The 26693-nt window shown below is 44.6% G+C and overlaps 1 protein-coding gene across 10 annotated transcripts in view; it reads right to left on the minus strand.

Moving 5' to 3' along the window:
- Nucleotides 1-26693, minus strand: part of LOC139052787 (glycerophosphocholine phosphodiesterase GPCPD1-like) — a 277931-nt gene that overhangs the window by 83209 nt on the left and 168029 nt on the right. For all 10 annotated transcript variants that reach the window (XM_070529864.1, XM_070529863.1, XM_070529871.1 and 7 more), the window contains 3 exons: nt 24150-24233; nt 20177-20287; nt 15760-15922 (listed from right to left, as the gene is read on the minus strand). In XM_070529864.1, the coding sequence (XP_070385965.1) occupies nt 15760-15922; nt 20177-20287; nt 24150-24233 (358 nt within the window). The remainder of the gene's footprint in view (nt 1-15759; nt 15923-20176; nt 20288-24149; nt 24234-26693) is intronic.

The raw sequence follows: 26693 nt of genomic DNA on the forward strand, positions 1-26693 counted from the left end.
AGAAGAGAAGTTATTTAATATGTCTTTGATGTCACCTAAGTTGTGTAAGAGTCCTCTACAGTTCCAGTGGATAATAAAAGCCATTTTGAAACTGAAAGATAAAAAATGGCCTTAAAAGCGAATGAGAAGAAGAAAGATCTTAGGTGACACAGATTTAAAGAATGCTAATACAAAGCAGCGATAACCTTTAAGTTGCTGCTTTTTTGTTTGATGCGGTTATTAGGACTTTGTCCCTTTTCCTGCACTCAAGAGAGCGCTTGTCCTTTGGCGTTCATGACACCAGGGTTTTTGGGTCGACCTCCATACTCTCTCCGAGGCGCTGAAGGACTGAGAATCGGGTGCCGAGACGTGTGCCGGGCCTTAGGGTTCGGTTGATTTTAGGGCCCTGCGGAACTGGTGTCTGCAGGGCCTTTGAAGAGGATGGAGCAGCGCTGGCTGCTTCCACCACAGTGGTGGGAAGGTTCACTGCGAGACCACTATGTGTGGGCTTGGACTCCCAAGGCCTCTGTGACACTGCCCCCACCCACCTGCGTCACATTGGCATAACTTCTTCACAAAATTATGACAATCGCTCTCTTGCTTCAAATAACGAGATTTTTTCTTTAACAGCTAGTGCAATTACTTCTTTTTTCCAGCAAGGGCAAGACTGCGAGTAAGCTGGATGATCGCCTTTGCAGTTAACACAATGTGGAGAAGAGGTGCAATTGCCAGATTGGCGATTGTTGGAGCTGCATTTAGCATAAGTTCTTTGTCCTCGACATGCATGTGAAGCATGACCAAATATCGTCTGAGGTTCGGGATATATGGTCTGACATTTACTTTTACATAACCTACATCCAGCGAGGTAAAATAATAATAAATTATGGGGTTTTACGTGCCAAAACCACTTTCTGATTATGAGGCACGCCGTAGTGGAGGACTCCGGAAATTTTGACCACCTGGGGTTCTTTAACGTGCACCTAAATCTAAGCACACGGGTGTTTTTGCATTTCGCCCCCATCGAAATGCGGCCGCCGTGGCCGGGATTCGATCCCGCGACCTCGTGCTCAGCAGCCCAACACCATAGCCACTGAGCAACCACGGCAGGTAATATATATTCCTTTACGAAACAATACATATTTTACTTGTCTTGACAGTGTGTAGTGTTAAAGAATGCGTTTACAGCATCTCTGGCAATGGCAACGCAGTTATTTTTAATATTTAATGTATTTGATCCCTCGACAATTCTTATAAGGAGGAGGCCGAGCTGCAAAGTGAGCCCCCCCCCCTCAAAATGAAATTTCTGGCTACGCCACCGGATCGACACATACTTTAAACTGCTTGCCTTCGAAAAAAACAGCATGAATAAAAATGGAACGCGACTATGTGGCCACGGGGACATGTTCACGGGGCCATACTATTGATGACAGCATCACAAAAGGCTAGATGTGGTCAGGTTGACTTTACAGGTTTGGAAGGAATGACTGGCAGGCTAGTTGTTTCATTATCACGTAAAGAACAGCGCTTAAAGTTAGCGCAATTTGTGTGTGGTTCCTCCTTTGTGTCCCGTCGTGAAGTGCTGTTCTTTCTGTCACTTTTCAGATGTTCTTTTTCTGTGTCAGTTACGCCTTCCAAGAGTGTTTACTTGGAAAATTTTTGTTCTCCTTGCTCTTACAGAAGCATACTTAGTCAAAATTTGTTCGCTTGGCTGCTTAATCTCGAGAACGGGCTCCAAACTGCTCTTTTCTTTAACCACGTAAAATCCATTACTGAAAATTTAATTAACGTAGCTTTGTTAATTACGCAAACAACTTCTCAACTTACTCAGGATCTAGAGGTTACCAATCTGAAAACTTGAATGATAAAATGATGTTAACATTGTTTGCATCGTTCGAATAGTTTTGTTTCGTGCAGTTAAAAGCAGCCGGCATATTGATGGTGCTGTAGACTTCTTATAAAGTAAGTGTGAAAGTTTGGACAGGTTATCTTGGCACAAATCAACTTCATGAGCTTAAGCACATGACCCAACCTTGCACGTCTGTCTTTACAACCGATTCTCATACATTATACAAGAAGCACCTCAGCGCTGCGGTACATCCCACAAGGTGTACGAGAACATTGTGCGCGCTCCCGATTAGGTTTCTGAGCGTTGGTGGCATCAGGCTGGGTTTCCTGGCATCATAAGGAATAAAAACAGCTTCCCGGAGGAAAGCATTGGGTACATTTTCAGTACTTTGTAACATATGGATCAGCACGGACATGTACGTTAGAACGAAAAGTACTGAAATATTAAGGTGAGAATTTCACTGGATGTATTTGAGCTGTCTAATGATAAGATCTAAAGAAAAAAATACTGTGATTTCGTGACAATTAATGCTGACATACGTACACTACAGACGGATGAAATATGAGCACAGTACCCATGGTAGAACTGGCCCCTGGACTACAAGGCTACACTGAACCACGAAATGCTGGTTCGATAAATATCAGTAATCGGAAAGTGTTTAGCGCTTGAATTTTTGGTATGTCGGCAGCGCTGTGCAGTCTTGGGGGCCCTTTTTAACACAAGCACTCTGTTTCAGCTAATATTTGAAGGAACTGTACACTATTTTTTTTCTCTCTTGAGTGAGCTTTCTTTAGAGTCGAGTCTAACCACTGTTCCAAGGTTATCGCTAGCCTCAAGATGCACCTGTATGTATTTCAAATATCCATTATGTTGTCACGGATTCAATAGTGAAATAGCATTACCTAATCAGATTGTGCGCGTCAAGCGAGCGCTTGCGTACATTCTTGATCATATTTGCGCACCCGAGTTTGCACTGCAATCTACGAGCATTCCAATCTGAAACCGATGCCTTGATCTGTAGATCAGATTCAGAGGAAGCAATACTTTGTGCGCAGTCATCGTGCTTTGAGTGTTATTTTTTTTCCAAAGCAAGCTCGCCTTACGAGATTCGCGATTTTTCTTTTGGAACTGCCTTGTTATTCACATCACTACAATGCGACAGTATAGATGTGCTACATTTTTACCGCGTGGATACTGGAAATGGACTAGGACTCTTCTTGCTTGTGCATTTACACATTTAATGCAATAATTTATTATCATAACTTACTTTTTAATTTAGAGGGTTGTAAAGGACAGCAACCTTGTATTAACCGGAGGTCTTTAGAATAAAGAAAATTTAAATGTGTATTAGTCAGCTTTCACCTCATGACAAGGAAGGACATTTAAATAAAAATATCCCGATGATAATTAAAAGCCTATCCATTTGAAAATGTTTCATACGAATTCCCCCTTTGCAAGCTGATACCGACCTGAAGGTGGTTCGTAACGTGCGCCCTTGACATATGTCCAACCGCCGTACAAAGGGTTATTTCGAAGGTTTCATTTCAGGAAAGTGTATTACCCTCCTGCCCTTCACTCCAGTTTGCAAACATGCATCAGACAAAAGTGCTGCGTGAAGAGCGTCATTAGTCAAAACCCATGAGCTACAGTAAATAACCTCATAACAGTAAATTGCAAGCCGCTCTGTGTGCCTTTCCTGGAAAATTGTATATGTGACATGCAGCCATTTGCAACAAGGCAGCATTGTTTTGCGATGGAAGAGTCGAGGTGAGAGGCAGGGTTCTTATGGAGATGAAGACAGACTATTTTCTGCAGCAATTTAATAATGAATGAATTAATGCCTTCATTTATTGAGAAAAAGGAGGAGCAAACATCGGTGCAAGCACGTCTCAGCACATTGGGAAAGGAGCGGGGTTCACAAAGAGGAAAAGCTGGAGTCCGGGTAACAGGCGAAGTCGTAGTTTAGGGTCGAGAGAATATAAGTGAGAGTTCGTGAAACCGGCTGAATTCTAGTGTAGATGTGTGGTGAGTAATTAATTGGAGTCACCACCCAGCACCTGTCCTTTGCAGTAGTATAAGCACACGCCATTCTTGGTAACAAACGTTTACTGAAAACCAATCTTGGCAATAACTTATTCATCAGCCATACCTCACCGCGTATTCCTTAGTGGCAGGGTCTGTGGATTACAACTGCGCTGTCGTGACAAGTTACGACCATACCGTGACGCTTGCAGTTATGGTTTCCATACTCGTGACTCTTGCATTTGCAGGAATACTGTAAACATGGGTTTACTGCACAAGTTAGAGAACAGACAGTTTAGAACAGCCTTTCTTGCCTTGCATACGCTCAACGCAAGCACCTTTGCAGCATATTATGGTGCGCGTCCCTTCAAGACAGAGACGCAAACATAAGAATACGTTAGAAGACAGGGTGCCATCTTGGGTCTCGTGCCAAACATATCCAAGCCAACAATATATTAGCAACCATGCTGTCGTTTCTATGCAAGGAGGTCATATACTTAAACTTCTGGAGTGCAAGTCCCAGCCGCCACCTACGGGAGCGCATGAAGCCGCTGCCAGCCATATTGCTAAAAGAGCGCGGCTACAGTACGTGGCCGTGGTATATGCGCTGCGCTCCCTGTGATAGCGGTTCAGCGAGGAAAAATAAAATTAAACCCTTTAAGAAGTATATCAGTCTGCCTTCGTGCGTTGCTGTTGTCGAAAAAGAGTGTCATGATGGCAGGTGCCTTGTGTTCTGTGTATAATAAGTTGCTAGAACTGAAAAACAGTTATCTTTTCTGTTTTCATCATTCAGAAACCTGCCGCATGCATCGACAGTGCGATGCCCTTCCACTGATATGTGGTGCCAGACCATGTTGGCAGCGAAATGACCTAGAAATATAGTATCCTTATGCCATTGCTAAAAAAAATCACTATTTGTGTAAATGAGCATTCAAGTCGCTTATGATGAAGCTGTTGCTGCTTTGAAGTTGGGATTGAGCGTTTTTGGTTTAAACCTAGAAAACAAAAAAATACTACGGTAGGTCTCATTTTTGTCCAGCGTTTCAGTTTTAACCGAAAAGAGTCAGTGAAAGCAAATTTACAATAAAGCTAAGGCTACGATCTGCACGCAGCCGCAAGCCCACATGGGCTCCGATGAGAGTAGCCCGCCCAAGTTAAGGTCCTGTGTCAGCTAGTGGCTCAAGCAATCTTTACTTTTCTTTTTCATTTCTGTGTCTGTTCTGCCTGTGTCTGCGACGAAAATGAGAAATGGGAAGGCAGATAAACTGAAAGTGGTTGTGGCAGGTGGCAGCGTAATAGCTAGCGTGCCCCGCTCCCAAATGCAGAATGCTGCAAATACATGGGCTTGAATCCTGGTGGCTTGTTTGTGACGACAGCTTTCTGTGCTCTCTGGTGATAGCGAAGCTCAGAATGAGGCGGCACCCTGATGAAAACAGTTGCCGTTAGCGTAACAGAATAAGCAGGCGTGCAAGGTTACACCTGAAGCTGAAAGCACATTCAGAGGAAATATAGTATGCTCCTGTCGATTTTAAAAAAAATGTGATGAATATCGAGTGGTGTTGTTGAGAGAGGCTGTAGACCTATAATGTCACCAAAGATAGGGCCACGCTCCTATCCCGGTAATTAGGTCGCCAGAACGGCTTGAGTGGTAGCATACCGTAGGGCGTATTTGGTAACCGCAGCGATAGACACAGACCTTGCAGAAATAAACAAGAGGAAAGGAGCCAAGTGAGTTGGGCGGCCTTTTCGAGCCATTATTACACACACCTTTAACACTGCAAAGCATGAAACTACTGGCTACAGCCTGTTTTTCCTCCTCCATGCTCGTCCGCCACGCCATGCACTGGACACCACATTTTCTTTCTCAGCCCACAATGATCACCGCATCAGCGAGACTGTCTTGCTGAAGAAGCTCGACACTTGGCCTGCATGCGTACTCTGGCTTGGCAAGACCGGTCAAAAGCACAGTACGACAGGCACCATCGGGATGTCACCTATTTTCCAGGGAATCTAGTCTTGCTGTGGTGTCCGGTGCGCAAATGTCATCATCATCAGCCCATTTATGTCCACTGAAGGACGAAGGCCTCTCCCTGCGATCTCCAATGACCCCTGTCCTGCACCAACCGATTCCAACTAGCACCCTCAAATTTCCTAATTTCGTCGCACCACCTAGTCTTCTGCCGTTCTCTACTGTGCTTCCCTTCTCTGGGTACCCATTCTGTCACCCTAATGGTCTAACAGTTATCTAATCTGCGCATTACATGACCTGCCCAGAGCCATTTTTTCCCCTTAGTGTCTATTAGAATATTCTTTATACCCGTTTGCTCTCTGATCCAAACCGCACTCTTTCTGTCTCTTAAAGTTATGCCTAGCATTCTTCATTCCATCACTCTTTGCGTGGTCCTTAGCTTGTTCTCAAGCTTCTTTGTCAGTCTCCAAGTCCCTGCGCCGTATGTCAGTACTGGTAAAATGAACTGATTATATACTTTGCTTTTCAATGATAATGGTAAGCTCCCAGTCAGGAGCTCACGATGTCTGCCATATGCAATCCAACCCATTTTTATTCTTCTGTGAATTTCCTTTTCATGGTCAGGGTTCCCTGTGATTAGTTGACCTAGGTAAACGTACTCCTCCACAGACTCTAGAGGCTGACTTGCAATCTTGAACTCTTGCTTACTTGCCAGGTTATTTATCATTATCTTTGTCTTCTGCATATTAATCTTCAGCCCCACTCATACACTTTCCCTGTTAAGGTCCTCAATCATTTGTTGCAACTCATCCGCAGTGTTGCTGAATACAACAATGTCATCGGCAAACCGAAGGTTGCTGAAGTATTCGCCGTCGATCCTTACTCCTAAACTTTCCCAGTTTAATAGCTTGAATACTTCTTCCAAGCACGTAGTGAATAGCGCAAATGTGGCCTGTGTCAGAAACTTCTTGCCAGCTATGAAGGCCCGTACATTGTTGTTGACATGCTTAGTGAGGTAAACTATGAACTGGTGGATCTTGCCACAACTGGACAACACTCCACTGAGACTGAGGTTGTACATGTTGCTCATCTGAAGCCCTTCACTCCGAGAACTTAACTGACTCACCCGACGGGCTTCACCTAGGAGGGGAGAAATATTACGGTATTGTAGCCCATAAGTGGAAGGAGTGTGGCAGAAAACACGAGGAAGAAGAGAAGAACGTTTTGCCCCATCTCAGGCTCGCCTTGATTTCCTTTTAAAGAAACCTCGTTTCTTTCGTGACGTAACAATATTATTTTCCTATTTGATATGTCACCATTCTGTAATGAGTGCGCATATTCTGTTGCATTTGAAAGTGGCGGTCACATAAACATAGAGGCATATACGCTCTCACACGTGGCTATGAAGACAATAAATGTGAACCTGCGGGTAAGCTTGTCAAGCCCCGCCCCAAAATGCCAGACATACACAATCCTCAGCCCTGATAAGTGTGTCTCGGAGCAGTTGTGGTTTTTGCCCGTTCTTTAAAGTCAGCCTCACTGCAATACAGCCATGTTATGCTGTGAAGTATACACAAAATATTGCAGTGAAGCATACAGTGAAACCTCGTTACTACTAACGCCAAATTAACGAACTGATCAGAACTCCCTTACTGGCTTCTTATAGTTTCAATGTAAAAATATTTCAGTACTACGAACTTCAGAATACCAAAATTTTCAGAATAACAATCGTTATTCAGTTTCCCTGCAATGTTCAACCACGCCTCAGTACTACGAACTAATATTCTGAGATCTGGGGATTCTTAGATTACCGTGTATCCTTCACGGCAGTCGAAACAGTAGGCTGGCAGACAACAAGGCACAGAGAGCAGACGTTGTGGCACATGGGTTCAGAAAACCTGAGATGGCAACCGAGAAAAAAAGAATGTGGGTGAGCGGTCGGTCAAGATACGACCCCCGATCTCACCTTCCTAAGAGGTATAGAAGGCACGTGGGACAACCTCTAGGAGGGGCTTAGGCAGTGACCATTGCATACTTGAAATTCTGTTGCGTGTCAAACCCAGACCACCGCGAGATATGAATATGTGGACTGGGACCTTTTTCGAAAAATCAGAAATGAAACAGTCCCACCAGAGGAGACATATGCAGATACGCTAGAGAATCTGAACACGGCAGTTAAAGGAGCAACCAAAGAAGTCATTACGGATCTTGAAATTCCTAAAATGTACTCGAGAATCACTCACCTTCTGGAGGCCAAACACGCCCTCTCAGCCAGCTGGAAGACCCAAAAGCTTAATCGTAGACTAAGATCCAAAATCGCACTTCTTAACAAGGAGATTTAATCCTATTCAGCCCAGCTTGCCTGGCAGCAATGGGATGAGACTGATACCGAAACGGATGGGCGTATGCGAAGAGGTGCCAAATGGAGCTTATTGAAAAGTCTTCTCAATGATGAACAGTCTAAGGGCACTCTTAGCCTTGCAACAGATAGGTTCATAAGGAAGCAAATCGCAATCGGTCTCATCAAAAGGGAATTAGCCAACAACTTAGCACATACTTATCTCCCCCTCACCAAAGAGACGGATCACCCGGTGGAGCGTGTAAGCTACATAGGACTCTCGGCACCTGATCTAGCCAAACCTTTCACCGTGTCAGAGATCAGACATGTTCTCTTCAATCTAAATGGCAGATCAGCCCCGGGACCTGATGGCATCACGAACAAACTCCTCAGGAGCCTAGACAATAGGGCAATCGAGATAGTCACGGCCAAAATCAATGAGGTATGGAAAACTGGACAGGTCCCGATAGACTGGCATACCGCAAAAGTGGTACTCATGCCAAAACCAAGAAAACTCCCACATAAATATTCTGCAGCCTATTTCTCTTACATCATGCATTGCCAAGGTTGCGGAGCACGCAATAGATAACAGGATCACTGAACATATTGAAAACAAGGAATTCTTTAGACACAACCTAATCGGCTTTAGACAGGCGTTGTCCACACAGGACGCTGTGCTTTGGCGTAAGAAAGCAATCATTGACAACCCTACTCGCGACATGAGAGGGATCCTCGCACTGGACCTCTCCAAGGCCTTCGACAGGGTCGCGCATAAACACATCCTGACAGAGATTTCCTCTCTTAACCTGGGTGAGCGGTTTCATGATTACACCAAATCTTTCCTCGCGGATCGCAGTGCACACCTCCGATTAGGCGCGGTCTTGGGAGGACCCAACGAGCTAGGCACCTGCAATACCCCGTAGGGCTCGGTCCTCTCCTCACTCTTATTCAATATAGCCATGCACAAGCTCTCCACTCGCCTCGCTGTAATCCCGAACATGGGTCATGCCATTTATGCGGACGACATCATGATCTGGGCAGCAAGCGAATCGCTAGCCATGCTCGAACACTCGTTACAAAGTGCGTTGGAGGCTACCGAAAACTTTCAAACACGGGCCTTGAACTCTCCCCTGCTAAATCAGAGCTACTGTTATACCGCCAGTCCAGACAGGGAGTCAGAAACCTTGCGCCTCTGGAAACTCTGCCGATAGAAATTCGAGCTAAAAATGGGCATCCCATACCGAGGATGGACTTGGTCAAAATTTTAGGTCTCCTCATTGATGCCAAGGGCTGTAACTCGACGGCCCTCAACAGGCTCACTGGACAGGATAGTGATGTCCTAAGAACTGTAGCCTGCGTCTCAAATCAAAGAGGCGATCTCAAAGAGGAAAATTTGCTCAGAGCTTATCAAGCATTCTTCCTGAGTCATGTTATCTACATCGCGCCATACCTTAATTGGGGTAAAGCGGAAAAGGCCAAGCTCGACTCCCTAATCAGAACCGGCCTCAAGCGCGTGCTCGGCCTTCCGCAGTCCAGAAGCACTGAGAAGCTGCTGGAGCTAGGACTCTAACACCATCGATGAGCTAATAGAAGCTCACACAGCGGGTCAAATGAGACTTTCATCCACTAAGCCAGCAATCAAGATTTTAGAAGAAGCAGGAATCCAACCAAGACGTGAACCGGCGACCAAAGTTAGCTTGACCCGGGAAACCAGAACTCGCATCATGGTTGAGCCCAGTGGCGTAGCTAGGTCGTCTGGCACCCGGGGCCCATAGGTCTTCTGTCACCCTCCCCCCCCCCCATGTGTAGCCAGCGGAAAGAGGGGTGTCTTCAGACGTATATGACCCCCCCCCCCCCCCCCCACTGGGCCCTTGCACCCGGGGCCCACGGCCCTCCGGCCCCCCCTGTTGCTACGCCACTGGTTGAGCCCGTTCCGCGAAACATCCACCCAGTGCATAACGAGGGTAAGAGATTAGCGAGAGCCAAGTCCATCCTTAAAAAGATAAATCGGCAGAAACTAGATGCCCTCTTTGTTGATGCTGCCAGATATGACAGTGGGGATAAGTTCGCTGTCTCGGTGGTAGATGCGGCAGGCAACCTGGTCAATGCAGCCTCTGTTTATATGAAGTTTGCCCTTGTGGCGGAGGAAGCGGCGATCGCTCTGGATTTTCACAGCTCAAAAGTTCCCCCTTTCATCTTCTCGGACTCGCGCACAGCGGTTAGATCCTTCTCATCCACCCTCGTGTTTGAACAGGCGAACAGTATTGTGAACAAAGCACTTCAAAGAACTAGGGAGAGCATCAAAGGAGGATACCACATCTTGTGGTTCTCAGCCCATCTAGATGGCTCAACTAACCTGCTTGGATGTAATCCTAATCAGCAGGCCCACCACAGAGCGTGCAATTTCACGTACCGCGCTGTCGTGGGTAGCCAGGCTTGGAACAAGCTCAACATCCACAAAGATCCATTATGTACTCTCCATAAAATTGTTTCCCATTATCGACTGGGCAGGAGGACATTTCCACCCCCTCACCCCAAATTGAACAAACCTCAGGCTAGCACACTCGCACTTCTGCAAACCCGTTCATATCCCACTCCTCAGTCCCTTAACAGGATAGATCTTGACAATTCACAGTCGTGCCCCAAATGTGGTCATGACCCGTGCTCTTTTGAACACATGCTCTGACTGTGCCCAACCCTTAATGCCTCTCCACTCATCACGAAAGAACAATGGCAGGAATCCCTCAAGAGCAGCAATCTCCACATTCAACTCCAGGCTGTCCAAAGGGCCCACGACATTGCAGCGGGACTTAATCTACCGGTCCCATTGTGGGCGGAGCCACTGACTTGATCTTCGGGAGCCTTCGGCTTTGGCTCTCCAAGATCTCAGTCCCTCAGGACTCAAAGTTCTTGTCATGTTCGGGCAAGTGGAGGTGACGACGCATCAGGTTTTGCGAGCGCATGCTCTGCCCAGAAAAGTGCTGCTATAGTGTCGCCTAGCAATGGAGGTGCATCTGTTCCTTCTTTCATCCTTCTTTCTGCGCATGCCTCTTTCTTTTCGCATTTCTTTCTGCAGCCATACTAGTTACACACACGGTGAAATGTAACCTCCATACTCGCAGGGATGCCACACAGTCACACTTCCCAAACGGTGTCGTTTATGCGTGCTTGCACTTTGACATAGTTCAGGTGTCTGCCTCAAGTGAGACGGTTGCAGCGTCCACAGCAAGAAATGGGAAAAACAAAAAGCAAAAAAAAAGGCATTGCACATGGGAGGCGACATGGAACGACCTTTTTGTTGGTGGTTTTATAGGCACGAGCATCTGTTTTGCATGTGTCACTCTTATTATATAGCGCTTCGGTGGTGCGTGGTGGTAGAATCTATGGAATATCGCAACAGCACGTGCCGAGAGCCAACAGTGACATTTTCGTGGATAGCTCATATGGTGACTACTTGTGAACTGATGGGTTGATGGGCAGAATGGTTAATTTTGGGGCTTTAACTACAACAATCTTTCAGATTAACGATCAAATTACTGTGGTCTCCTGAAGTTCGTTATATTTAGATTTCATTGTATTAGGAGTGGAAAGACACCACTGTACTGGAACACAGTCCCTTAATTATACATGCGCATCTGTGTCATCTCTGGACGAAGTACAAGTGCCGAGACGTCTAATAAGTGTACTGGCAGCCATTCGGAGCCATTTCTGACGTTGTGGACATTTGGGCCCTTCACAATTACGTTATCCTGGTCATTCTGCTTTCTTTCTTTTTCTTTTTTTCATGGTACCTTGAAGAACGTATGAATGGTGTTCTAATGTATTAAACTGTAGGTTCAACATCCTGATGCAGCACAGTGAAGGCATAGGGGTGTGCTTGAGATTAATTTTGACCATCTAAGATTCCTTAATGTACACCTAAGTACAGTTGAATCTGGTTATATCGAACTCTCAAAAACACGCCTATCAGTTTGATATAGGGCATAATTCGATATAAGCCTACTGGAGAACTGGACTTCATAAAAGCACATACCATTTATAAAAGCACCTTTTAAATGGAACTAGCTTAGCTTCACATGAAATAGTCCTGTGTCTTCTACTGATGAAACTCCACTGCTTGTGACAGCACGCACTTCTCCACAGTGTCTAAAGAGTCGGAACAGCTGAGGCCACAACCTTCCACATTCGCGCAGAAGCGCCGGACTAGCGCAAATGCACCGATCACCTCAGAGAATGTGGGCAAAGCTGTGCTTGGTACGATGTTACCAATGCCATCTTCATTTTAGGGTTCGCCCGTGGTGACGACACCATCATTCGCACTCACAAACTCCTCAACAGTTGATCCGTCAACGGCTTACGGAAATTCTGACAGCTCGCTCCCAACTTCGGCAACACTAGCAATGGCTTCGTCGCACTCTTAAGTATTTTCTGAGTCATCACCTGGCATGCGAAAGTTGGCATGTCTGAAGCAGTTTCGGATGAACCACTTGTACACGACCGCCTTGATGTCTTATGCAGGACTGTGAGTACGCATCAGGCACCATGGGCACCGGGTCGTTTGTCCCCTTTAGTCCTAGTCTCGCCCTTGTTCTTCAAGATCATGCTGAGAGTGCTCCTCGGAATCTTAACGCTGCGGTGACATCAGACTTCTTGCCGTATTCGACTCATTTTACGATTTTTAGCTTCACGGCGAAAGGCGAATTCTGCCGCTTCGCGCTAGCCATCATGGCAACACTGCGGGAGAAGGCCCACAAGGTGCAAATACAACGAACAAGAAAAGCAGTGAGGCAACTCAGACTTGTACTATCTTGCATGACGAGGGCACAAGAGCCTCTCTGATTGGCAGTCTGAGCAAGCCTAGCAGCGGGCCAGGATCATTTCTTGCATGCCCGACATGGTGTGGTCACGGTAGCGAGAGCGGGTGCATGGAGCCGTGCCACTGAACTAAACCGCTTGTGCGATGTGTCGGTGGGCTTCCCCGTCACCGCAAGGGAAAGCCAACTCCTGGGTGCACTCTTGCGCTGCTTCACATTCTATATATGAGGAGTCGCTGCTATTTTTCTTTTATGTAAGCCTAATTTTTGCTATATATACTCATTGTAACTATACCGGGTTCAGAAATTGTTCAATGTACAGGATAATTTGATGTAAACGGGTTCAATATATTTGGGTCATACAGAAACACAAGAATACAAATACAAAAACACAAGAATTTTTGTATTTCTTCCGCCATGAGAATGTGGCCACCGTGGCCAGAAATTGAACCTGCGACTTTATGCTCAACAGCAGAATGCCCTAGCCCTTTGCAACTAAACTATGCACTTTAGCAATTGAACACAAAGACCATTATGCTAGGAAGGACAACTTCACTTGTTCATGATAGGCACAGTGGACTGCCTTGATACGTACATGTATTGAGGCTGGCTCAAGAGCCTTAAAAATGCAGCATGCAAACTACCTGTAGACGCATCCTGTTAAGTTACTGCTTTGCTGTGAAAATTCAGCCTCCGTCAAAACTCCCTGCTGGCATTGAGTGAAGAGATAGGAAAGGGGAAACAATAATAAAAGGTGATCAAAAAGACAAAAGTGAGCTTTAACTCCTGCTTTGTTTACTTCAACGCTCCAACTTGAACCTTCCTTATGTTAGCAAAAGCACGATCAGCATATGAAAAACAGTGGAAACTCCGAGCAAGCGTGCAAGAAAATGCAAAACAATTTTGACTGTGTCCTAACGATGTATGCAAATTGGCCAGTGGGGATATCAAACTTCCATATTCTAAAGTTAAGGCTGATTTCTCATTGCTACCGTATTTACTCGCATAATGATCGCACTTTTTTGTCAAAAAAATTCATGCAAATTCAGGGGTGCAATCATTACGTGGGTTAAATTTCCCGCGAAAAGAAACATTTTCTTTTTTCATCCCGCGTTTGCTGCGGGATGACAACGCGTCAACAAGCATACGGCTGCCGCTGTCAGTGCGGGACAACAACAAAAAAAAATGGCGGCCGGCGGAGCAAGCCGAAAGCACAGAACGCGATTGTTTTTCTTCTCGTGAGTACATTACGTGCATTGAAACAGTTTCTTCTGTATCAGAAATGAATAATATCGTTAATATTGGCAAGCTTGCAACAATAACGTAGCCATGTCCACTTTGAGGGGACAGAAACAGAGATGGGCATGCTGCTGAAACTGCGGCATTTATCTTCACTGCTGTCCTAATACGGCACGTTTCCACTAAGGGTGGGCAAATATCTTCGATGCGTTAGAAGCATCAGCGTATGAATAGGGTACATTTCTAACATATCAGTGTAAACGTGGCCACCATCATTGCCACTCGAGATTTGTTGCATGCCCACGAGTGCAGACGAGAAGAATCGAAAAGCGCCTTTTATGTTGTTGTTGTTGACCAAAACCATTAGGAAGCCTACAAATAATAAAGCCGAGGCAAGTTTGGTTGTAGCTTTTTTTTTTCTTCATGGAAGTGTGGAAAGTGATGAAAGGAATGAAATGGGGCATCTGCTTAAGAATGTTTGGTGTGTGCAGACTACTTGGTATGTCTTCAAGAGTTGTTCGTGTAGCATTGGACAGATGGTAAGCGAGATCATCATTAGCTAGACTTGGCACACGACATATCACTGCGACAAGTTCAGGGTGCGATCATTACACGGGAAAGAAAAAAAATATTTTGACGACAATATTCAGGGGTGCAATCATTATGCGAGCAAATACGGTATTCATAAATTCATAAGGCACAGCACGACTGGTACAGAGACAAAGAAAGACAGACCACATCACAGTGCTTATGACGTCATCTATGGTTCCTTGTCTCCATCCCAGTCGCGCTGCGCCTATTGAATTGCCATGAACCAACTAGTTCAAACCAAAGTGTGGCTGCAACTGATTTCTCAGTTCCCAAGGCTGAAGATTAAGAGGCAGCCTTCTATGGGCAAATATGGCAAGATGGTTAAGATTGACAAAAACAGCTTAGACAGCAGATGCGGAACATCCTTATGCAGGCATAAGATGGTATGCAAGTTTAGGAGCAGGCCCTCGAACTGGCCAATAATAAACCTTTGTATGCTACATTGGGGTATCAAGACTAATAATTTCAAGGCACTCACTATGCAATGAATGTTAAGAATAAGGGGATCGTTTTTTTATTAGTCAAAACCATACGATGAAACATACAATGATGCCGGAGTAGGCACAGGTAAAGTTGATTGTTTAATTGAAATATGAAAATAGTAAGGTAAAGAAATGTAAGTGAAACAAAAGGGCAATTGCCGCAGGCGGGAGCCGAACCCACATCCTCCACATTACATGCATGGTGCTTTACCAATTAAGACTACCACAGCAGCCATCCTCCCATCCACTTAATTGGGTCTTTGTGTATGTGTGCAAGATTAGCCTTGGGAGTGTTAGCTAGTGCCACTCAGGAGGCAGATGCAGAACATCCTTCTGACCACAGGCACCACATAGTACACGAGCTTAGGAGCAGGCAACTGGCCAATGAGCTCTCGTACGCTACCTTATGGCATCAAGACTGCCACATTTGGTGCCCTCGCAATGCATCACTGGGCACAACCGCTAATAGAGAGCCTTACCATTGAGCTGGCCAACTGGCTGGTGTCGGGTGCCGGTAATGGGCACAGTGCATGTCCCGAAGGTCTCCTTCATGTTTCCTGGCAGGATGTAGCTGAAACCGATGTGCTCAGGAATGCTAGACTCTGCGGTACTCCGATGCATGTAGAAGTCAACCATGTATGCCTGCCAATGAAAAAAGAAAACATACTTCAACTGAGTTTCTTTTTCTTCCTTCCCAACAAATACTTTCATCACCCCCCCTCCCTTTCCTCTATTAACAGGCAACAAGAAGCAAGCCTGAAGTTATAGAAGCCACAAACTTTACGTGCCAGCCAAAGACAACCTCTTGCATGCGTCCCTTAACACAGTATCAGAAAGAAAAAGAATACATAACTGCAAGCACATTTTGGTATAGAATCCAACCCCCAGTGCATACTAGGGCCACTTACTCAAAAAGCAGTGTTTCTTTTAAGCCAAACTTTTACAATGTAACTAACATTCCAAAACTTGCAGCTTGCAAAACTGCTTTTCTGGCATTGCGCGTAACGGAGGTACAGAGAATCTGAAAGCGTTTCAAGAAAACTTTCGCATCCCTGATGCATTATGCAAAGAACATTTGGGAACAAAAAGAAAAGGTAGGCCAGTCATGGTAAGCAAAATGACAATTATGAATTCAGAATGTTCCTAGAACATAAAAACAGGAAAAGGCCAACTGCCTTACAGCAGATGAAGACTGAGCCCACAAATAATTTGTCAATGTATTCATGCTTAAAGCACACTACTGACATCCACTCAGTCAGTTTGGGCAGCCACCATTCTTAAATACAGTAATGTTGAGCTTCCGAGTCCAACTGATTTCCCCAAATTGGAGGAATACATTTTTATGTTCTTTTGAAAAGCATTCACTTTGCCGTGTGGACCGTTCAAAAGTAATTTTCTGAAAATTTTCAGAGGCCTGGTGGGGATACCCTGGCTCAATGGCTGATCACTGTCAATGGAAGTTGGCTTAGTTGTTTTATAGTAAGGTGCATTGTCTGGCTAGTTGGTGCATACTGAACAGCAAACTTGCTCTTCTGTCACTTTTGCAACAACATAAACAACAGTCACCACAACTGCAACCTTCTCACTCTCCATGAGGAAAGAAATCTGAGAAAAATTGTGCCGTGCCAATCTCAGCTCCCAACAAGTTTTTTCAGTTTTAAAGTGACACTAATGATAATTATTTCACCTGTATAAGTAAAATACCCTTCACTATATCAAAAACACCACCATTAACATGAGAAAAGGCTTCCTTACCCAGAAAAGGCATGAAAAAAAATACGGTTGGCAACATTACCTCTAAATTCCTGCACCAGCTCACCATGAGGTCATGGATTTTGATGCCGTTCGCTAGGGCCTAGTTGTATACCGGTAGCCAAAGATTGAATAAATATCACCAGTTTCGGGAACGTCTATTGAGCCAAGGCAGCCTAAATATGAAAAAATACTTTGAAGTTCGTGAAGTCGGACTGCTATACTGAACCTAACCTTCATTTTCTATATTGTTACCCAGTGTATTATGAAATTAACAGATACGAGTTTTCAAAAAATACTTTAGTATAAGCTGATAATAGTGTTTATATTGTTGCTTTAAAGGGGCACTAACGACAAATACTAAGTCGTGGACTGTTTAAATACCATTCCAGAAACCTCGCAATACTTGTTTCACGCAAAGAAAAGACTTAGTTTACGAGAATTTTGCATCTGAAAAATCCGAATGCCTTTTTAGGAATTCAATTCTCCCGTCACCCAACCGGGGGAGTGGTGATGTTCTATGCGCCATCACCACCCACCCTTTGCTGGAGTCAGTGAGTAAAACAGTGCCTGACAGATGGCGGTACCGAGACAAAACAGAGTGGTGGATTCGCTGCTGCAGCTGCTGTTTTGGTCGAATTGCGTAGACCGTTAGGGCACCCCACAACATCACATGCGAGTTGTATTGTCTGCTACTTGCTGTGTGTGCGAGTTTCGAGAGCCAGCATAACCAGTGCAGCACCGCGTGACGACAAAACTAGTGAAATGTGAAAGCGGGGATGGCACAGAGTCGAGCGACATTTAAACCTTTCGACCACCCACGTCATTGTCAAGGGTAATTTCAATTAGTTCTTTTTTCCAAAGGTGAAATAGAACTGGAGAAGCAGCATTTTATTTCGTCTTATAATACAATACAAGGATGATTTTTGCAATTTTGCAACAAGCGGTTCAGTACTAGTGACAGAATTTAACTGAGGAGTGCTTTTGTCATCGGGCAAGTACTTAATGTCCCGGAGGAGTCTAACCATGCTCTGCATTTACCTCAATTTCTCGATTATTAAGGCTCTGTTCGCAATGATATTGATACCTTTGAGATTATTGAGCACTAATCTATCCCTTTAGCTTGACTTAATATTTGCTTTTAGGGTCCCTTTAAACCAGAGCAAAAAAAAAAAAAAAGAGTTCCCAACCCTAGAAAATGCCCCAATGGAGTGCCGAGCCTACACAATTTTTCTACTAACGGTTGAAGATTTAGAAGAAATGTGTCGATCACACAGCACATCATGTATGCACCAAATATGGTCCACCTTTCAAGGCTCTGTAGTTTCCTTCTTGGTCGAACTGACAAGTTTTCAGCAACCCTGCAGGGCCAAATAGGTCATTTACATTATGAAAAGTTCAACTGACAAGACCCAGCAGTGAGCCAGTGTGCCACCTAGCCACCCTCACCCTTTCTGACAAGATGAGGCAACCTGAAGAAATGCACCCCTCTCCCTCTCATGTATTGGAGCAGCACTAGCCAGGCCATTAATAGCATCTCATTCACCACCATTAATTCAATCACACCCATACAACCATGCACATTCAGAGGGAAACAGAATCTGTACAGTGTGGATGCTTCATTCGCTGACTTAACAAAATCAGCTAGTCAGTGAGAGCGCTGGAAGCTCGGCATGAAGCCAACCAGACATGTTGACAGGTCAGGGAAGGAGACAATGAGGTAAAAGAAATGCAAAGTAGATAGAAAAGGAAGGTAAAATAAACCATGAAGTCCACATGGCTCCACAAAACAATGTACAGCCGTCAGCTGCTGTTGAGCATTGCTGTTTTCACTGCCCCTGGAACTGGTGTGGTTGGGTTAAAGCTGAAAGTGTCACCACTGCAGTGTTCTCGTGTGTGCTGAGCCACCGAGTGTGACAATGGGCACAGGTGGAAAAATGACCCAGAAAAGGAAATGCGTAGAGTAGGGAGGGAGGGCAAAAAAAGGGGAAATGGGAGAGCAGTTGCACACACGCAGGGTGGGAAGAGCATCGGTGAGGTCGGTGGGGGAGTGGGCGATGAGGGACCAGAACGGCTGATGTCGCAACCTGTGGTACTGCTGAACCAAGGCCACCCAGAACCATCAGCACCACTGTACTCAGTGTCATCGTCAAAGACTCTTCAACAACTTGACGGCAGCAGCAGTGGCAACAGATGAAGTTCATCGGGGAGGGACATGTTGGTAGGGGTGAAGCCAGCAACGATGACTGAGGAACTCTTGTTCGATGCAGCAGAGTGAGGTTGCGGGCCGACTTACCTCGCGGCCCGTTCCTCGTCTAACATAGCCTGAAACAACAACAGACCAGAAAGCCCAGTGTCAAAATCAACCGAGTGTGCTCGCTGGAATGTTACTGGAGAAGAGCCCCCGCACACCAAATTTAAGGAGAGAAAGGGAACGTGGCAGGGAAAAGGGGGAGACAGCATTTGAGGAGGAGAGGCAAGGGGGGAGCACAACGAACAACCAAACATTCTCTCTCCATTCTTTCGCTTGCGTGCAGGCAAGGCGAGTGCATCAAGTGCGCACAGTCCAACAATCTTTGTAACTGTCTGAAGATGCAATATTAACAGAACATGTGAATGCCTAAGCTGCTACTCCAACCCACTGAGGTGCAATTATATGTCTTCCTAGCTCGACAGAAGGCAACCCCTAATGCAGTTTACTACAAACAAACAAAAAGAAAACCAAGGAAATAAAATAAATGAGGAAAAGTGAGTAAATGCTTCCACTCTCCAGCATGTCAATCCAAATCTCAATAAACTTGCCTTCTGAGGCTTCAGAGGGAATCAAACAACCTGTAATTAAGCTGTTTGGCCTCTTAGACCTCTTATGCACAAGTTCCAGCATCTTTTTTGCAAATTTAGACCTTATTACTTTCTACCTGTGCATGCATCTACCTAATGCTCTGCAGACTTCTTACCATCTTGAAGCGTTGACCATCACCACAGACAATACTGACAAGGCCACAAAACGTAAGCCACCTTGCAATATTTAAGTTGTGGAAAAAGGAAAAGATTAAATGGAGCAATCATTTCAGGAGCTTTAAAACATGAGACACTTGCGCACACACTTACTGCAACACAACGACAAGGTAAGGTAGCACTCACAATATTGGATGAATCCATAACCTGTGCCTGGAAGATGACAAAGTCTTCAGGCACATAGAGGTTTCCAAACTGATTCTGCTTCTTGAACTCATATTCGCCTTCCTTCATAACCTGCAAACAAGGTTGGATTGCCAAAATATGAGCTGCTTGCTAATAGATGAAAATTTTAGTTTTAGCACTATTATGTGCCAAGACCAGAATCTGGTTATGCTGCACACCATAGAGAAAGATGGGATAAATGTTTACTGCCTGGGGTTCTTTAACATTGAACTAATAAATCTAAGTCCACAATCGTTCTTGCATTTTTCCCCCATCAAAATGGGGCTGCCGCAGCTGGGATCACACCCATGACCTGGAGCCCAGGAACAGTGCCATAGCCACTAAACTACTACGGCAAGTGTCATATATATTAGACACCTTGTTTCTAGCTCACAAATAGAAAACATTTTCTGCCTCTACCCAGTAAAGACAGACCCCCACAGATATTCAAGTTAAATCTTGAAATCCAACAATGAATGACTGAGATATTGCCACCTCTAATTCATGGTACAACCTGATGTACACAGGATAGTAATCAGGCTGCATGGCACAAAAATGACTAGGCAATTGGCCTTGGAAGTCATCGTACTACTTATTACGTTGTTAGACCATTATGAAGACGTTATATTACTAACATTCTTTCAATTCTATCAGCTTACACTCCAAGTGAACATAAGAACTTACAGTTGACTCCCGCTAATCTGATGTGCAGTAATTCGAATGCACTGAATCAACATAGAAACAACACATTGCTGGGGAAGAAAAATGGTGAAACCACACCACTTTGGTCACATAACCATCCATCGGCACCCCATAATGACCTCAGCAGTTACTAAAAGCTCGAAAACACAAAAGAAATTCGGCAAACAGTACTAATGCTTCCCTAGACATGAAGCTGTTTTATTTTCAGTGGTGGAACAGTTATTTGACCTGGCGCAGCAACAAGTACTTTTCACGTAGTGTCCAACATATCTAGATTCCAGATATAAATCCAGCTCTGCTATATAATAAATATAGCAGAGCTGGATTTATGTGCATCAATGAGGGGCTTTGGCTAAAAATTACCAAAATAGTTTCATTTATATTTAATAGAATGACTTTCCTTGTGCGTATATCACACTGCAAAGCTGCTTCCAGGACGTGGGCACTGCATGTACTGCATGTTTCAAACAAGCAAGAACAAAAAAGTTCTTTGAACTTGAGCATGTCAACAAGACGCATTCCCAAGGTCATGCAGAACTTAACCAAAGTTACAATGAAGACGCCCATAGGTTTCTTCTAATGTGCACATGGCAGGAGGTGGTGAAGGAAAATCCATGGTGAATGAAAATCCAGATGGAGCAACTCGGGATAGACAAAAAATTTCGGTAATCCCATACATACATAGAATTGCGCACAATCTGAAAAAGGTCGCTCAGCGTGTTAACATCACAGCTGTCTTCTCTGCTTCTGAAAAATTAGACAACCTGTGCAAAATAACCGTCCCAGCATCTCGGCCCAAACGAGGTTGCCTTATCACTCAAGAATAAATACATAGATTGCACAAACAACGTGGTGTATCGGATCCTTTCCTGTGGTAAATATTACATCGGACAGACGGGCTGCAGCATTAATGAAAGACTGAAAGAGCACACATACAATGGTGACCACACTAAACAGTGTTGGCCTTCTGCCCGCTACTGCATGTGTGGATGTAAACCAACATACAAGAAAAGTAGCATCATTGCAAAAGACAGTGATCATGTCACGCGTGAAATAATTGAAGTGGGGAAAATTCTATATTTAAAAAGTGGGTGCTGATCTGACAGACAAGGAGGTCAGATATCTCGGGCTATCGATGCCACGTTGAATTTTGTACAGCTTTGTCGCGGTGTTCTGCGCATGGTTGGTGCACTAATGTGTGGCTATAAAACTTGCTATGCTTTCTGAAAAGAAAAACTGTTGGAAGCTAGCGCTCTGTTCTCTCTTCTGTCCCCTCTGCTGTCCTTGCGCTGTTATTCAAACTTTAAAGCATGTTTTACCAACAAGCCCAATCCTACACCCTTCTAAGGCTTTCCGCTATGGCGGGGTCAGAGCAATGCTGGTCGGAGGCACTGCCGTGTGATTTAGCATGCTGCTGAGAGCATTGTTGGAGTGCGGTTTGTTCTAATTAACAGTCACAAATGCTTGTACGTTAGAATTACCGGGCGTTTTCAGTCACTGGAATACACATAACTTTGACGGGACCCCAGTGACAGTTCGAATAAACCGGAAGTTTGAATTAACGAGATTCGACTGTACAAGGAATAAACAGTAGCATGAACCTCATAAACATGAAGACCGTACACCAGCAGTACAGTGGAACATCCACCAGAAAAAAATGCAACAAAAGTGCAAGAACAACGAATGAAGAACAGCCGGCATTTGCTATATCCAAAGCTATGGCCTCTCCGGCAACTTCCACGATGATAATGACGGTGTGGTTTAGGCTTTGGTTTCAGGTTTACTGGCCGAGGCACCAGCAACGAAAGGTAGCTTTCATTCTTGTGCTTGATCTGGTGCAGGTTTGGCACAATTTTCTGCTAAAATGCTGCTTTGAAGCAAGATGTTGCAAAGGACTGCCCGTGGCACAGCTGTTCCACCACTGTATTTTTATTGTTTAGTAGTCGACATTCCTTCTGCCTGTATAGCCATTCGTTCCTGCTTCTTTCATGTCATGTCACACCCCCATACTCAGTAGCGTGCAGATCGTCGAGAGGTAAGGCGCAAAGAAAAGCACATTTTTCCCAATAGCGTCCCACTGAAGCAACCGAGTGTGGCTGATGTTGATACAATGCTCAATGTTGCATAACCTTTTGTTCTCAGTCGAACCATGAGGCAGCGCTTAAACATGTCAGTGCTCTTGGCTGCATGTTGGTTGACTAGTATTGCGAGAGCAAAAAGACAGACTACTCCAAGCAATAAAAATTTTAATTCATTCATTTGCTGCATTAATTTGTCAGTTTTGATAATTAGACCAAATCTTGCGGTCCCACAAGCATCGATTCCATGGGAGTCAAACGTATTAGCATGGCGTTGCTGCCTTACTATCATTACCATGCCAGCCAAGTGACAGCTCTAAGTGTGGGTATGCTAGACATACTGCTCAATAAACTCAGAGGAACTGTGGTTAACAGTAAACTAACAGTAAGACCTAGAGCAGGAATACTTATTTTAAATAGTTCCATCATTATCAGCATTTCTAGAAACCTTATTTACACCGAGCCATCTTAAACACTTTGGCCAGTTCTAAACACTGCCTTCTGTTCTCTGAACAATTGTACGGCTTAGACTTCCTTGACTGCCACCTGGATGCAATGTCAAGATGCAAGCCTCCATGTCAGGGACCTGGCAAGTTTTCTTAGAGCAGCATGAACTGCTCCTATACAAGCTACAGATTTCCCTCAGGTAATGTTTATGGAGAATGTGTGCTCGAAATACAAAAGTGTTCAATGAAATGTTCACAAAGCCAAAGTAAGTACAATTTCATAATCCTCCCAAACCTCAAAGCGATTGTCTGCTTCAGAGGCCAGTGATTACTCCAGACCCCTCAATAAAATTGGTGCTTGAGAAAAACAAGTCAGTACATGGTCTCGTCTTTAAATCTGGATTAAAAGTCCTCGCAAAACTCACCTGATGAAGGAAAAGCTCATGCAGGCATGCGCAGACCAGTTTAACCAGAAAATGAAGCATGCAATGTCACGGCCTTATGTCTAATGCGTGCGCCCAATCAATACTCGAGTGGGCAAGTATTCTGTGTGGTAAATTATTTGTAAACTGAAGTACAAAAAAAACAAATAAAATAATTCAACCATTGATTTGATTAATGTTAAACACAAATAACATTAGGCCCACTGCTACCAAAAAAACATGCAAACAAGCTCAGCAAGTGACTAAAAAGCAGCTGCCAACTCACGGCTATTTCAATGACTGGCCACTTGACGCACTCAAAGTCCGAGATGTTGCTATGCTGGTCACTCTCTTCACATGCTGGTCCCGTCTTTGGAAAAAAAAAAAAATGAAATAATGTCAACCAATGTGCAAGGCCATAGCTATCAGAGCTAGCAGTTCCGTCAATGGTGAACGCCACAAGTACAGATCCGCACAGATTCTCCTTTGCCCTTGGCTTGTATGAACCAACTAAAACCATGCACAAAGCTGCAAGGAAGCTGCCTACACATGTGCATTGCATCAGCATCATGGTACTCTGTGAAAGCAGAGAGGTACATCCAGCAACACTCTGAAAGTTCCTGGACACAAAATCCCAGGTAACGGCCATGAAATTCACAAGATCATGGCCAACATGTCTCTACAAATTTTCCAAGCATATATGCCTAGCACCCCCACATAGATGGTGTATGAAAGCTTAAGGGGTCCTGAACCACCTCTTGGGCTCAGCAAAAAAAAACACAGTCCGTGGATGGTATACACTTGTGTGAACACCTCAGCCTTTTTTTTTTTGCAGTCATGTGCAGTGCATGAAGCTCACAAGTGGAGTGCAAAGTCATCTTTTTCTCAAACACACTCTTCAAACAAGGCTTTCTCCTCAATCGTTTCGAAGCTGCTGGCAGCTTGCATGTTCATATGCTAGATTCCCTTAGACTGCTGCTATTGGCTGATAGCTGATATCAATCAAAAAGGATGTTTGAATCAGTGCGCTTCTTTCGACTGTTGCTGTGTATATTTATTGATGCAATTTAATAAACAGGCTGAAGTAATGAAAAAGCTTCATTTCAAATTTCAATAAGAACTGCGTACTTCCAGAAGGAGCTGACTATCGTCTGCTGACACTCGGGCGTGGCCACCCACACAGGAGTTACACTTTAGAAACACTGCTTATCGGTGTCCTAGTTGCCGGGTCTTGCCAATTTCAATTAGTTTTGAACTATTAACTAGCCTTGAACCACGCGAAACTTGAAGTCAGACTCCATGTATGCTTGCCAGCGTGCACTCGCTTCTAGCCACTCCTGTGCTAGATGCCTTCGCAGACACTGCTTCGTATTGAGCTACTGACACTTCAAAATGCTTAATGTGGATGTGGCTACTATCCATCAGTCAAACTGGTGCAGGACAAAGGTGATCCCCACAAAAGTAGTACAGTCAGACTGAAGCACACGAGCTCAAGTGCGCACTCTGCCTCTATGATGCACATAGCAAAAGTTGCGCACCGTCACATGTAGCTGCATCTGCTACATAGTGTAGATACCGCTGCCACCGCGGGATGCTGCAACAAGCCCGCTCACTGAGGACGACTGTGTTTGGTGTGCCGTAGGTGCCGAAATCGAAAATAGTGCTGTATATGTGAACATCAAAAATCAAATCTGAACAGCACGCCTCGGCAATGTTCAGCAGGTGGAGCATTGTGGCCATGCCTTGCTCCGCCATAGCCTTCACAGTGCAACGCATTGAAGAAAAACAGGGAACACCGCGAAGGGGATCACAAGCTATCAAATTGCCAATAACTTCGTTTCTGCTGAAACCATCGAAGCAAAAAAAAAATTAAATTATGGGGTTTTACGTCCCAAAACCACTTTCTGATTATAGGCACGCCGTAGTGGAGGGCTCCGGAAATTTCGACACCTGGGGTTCTTTGACGTGCACCTAAATCTAAGTACACAGGTGTTTTCGCATTTCGCCCCTATCGAAATGCGGCCGCCGTGGCCGAGATTCGATCCCGCGACCTCGTGCTCAGCAGCCTAACACCATAGCCACTGAGCAACCACGGCGGGTAAACCATCGAAGTACTTGTTGCTGCAAAGTATTTCTGAAATAGTCTATTCTAACTTCAATGCATTTCTCTACCCCGATAAAAAGTTTTTCAGGGCCCTTTCAACAGATCCAGCAATGTAATATGAATGTCTGCATAGTGTGTTTGGTAGAAACTGGCTACCGGAGTAGATACAAGTGATCAATAGTGTAATCACACGTTTTTGTATATAAACAGATAATGACACCCCAAAGAAAACTCCTTTCGACCTTGTGCAACACGTTGTGCTCTAAAAATTAGATATAAACATTAACTCACACCAACAAAGTTTTGCAAGCGAGCTCAAATTGCGAAGCATTATGTTCTGCAGAGAAACTTGCCTTACAGAACTCCAACTATACACCTGAGTAAATTGAACAACCCAGTGGGTGGACAGTGGTTTCCCCTTCCCCACTACCACCACCACCAGCATTGTCCTGCTGCTCACTAGCTTGAACCATATTAGTACAATCCACTTTCGTTAATTCAACCCTGACAGGGCCAACAAAAGTGATCGAATCATTCGGCAGGCCGAAGTAAACAAGATGCAGAAAAACTCCAGAACACACCAATGATTCATTTAGCAATACTTCCCGATCGTAACACACCCCGGAATCAAATGCACACCGACTTTACATGCGTACAAAGCAAAAACTAACGTAGAAATTACATTACAGCTCATAAAAAAATATAAATGTAACGTGCACCCAATTT

This window comes from Dermacentor albipictus, unplaced genomic scaffold, assembly GCF_038994185.2.
Source record: "Dermacentor albipictus isolate Rhodes 1998 colony unplaced genomic scaffold, USDA_Dalb.pri_finalv2 scaffold_34, whole genome shotgun sequence".
Lineage (NCBI taxonomy): Eukaryota > Metazoa > Arthropoda > Arachnida > Ixodida > Ixodidae > Dermacentor > Dermacentor albipictus.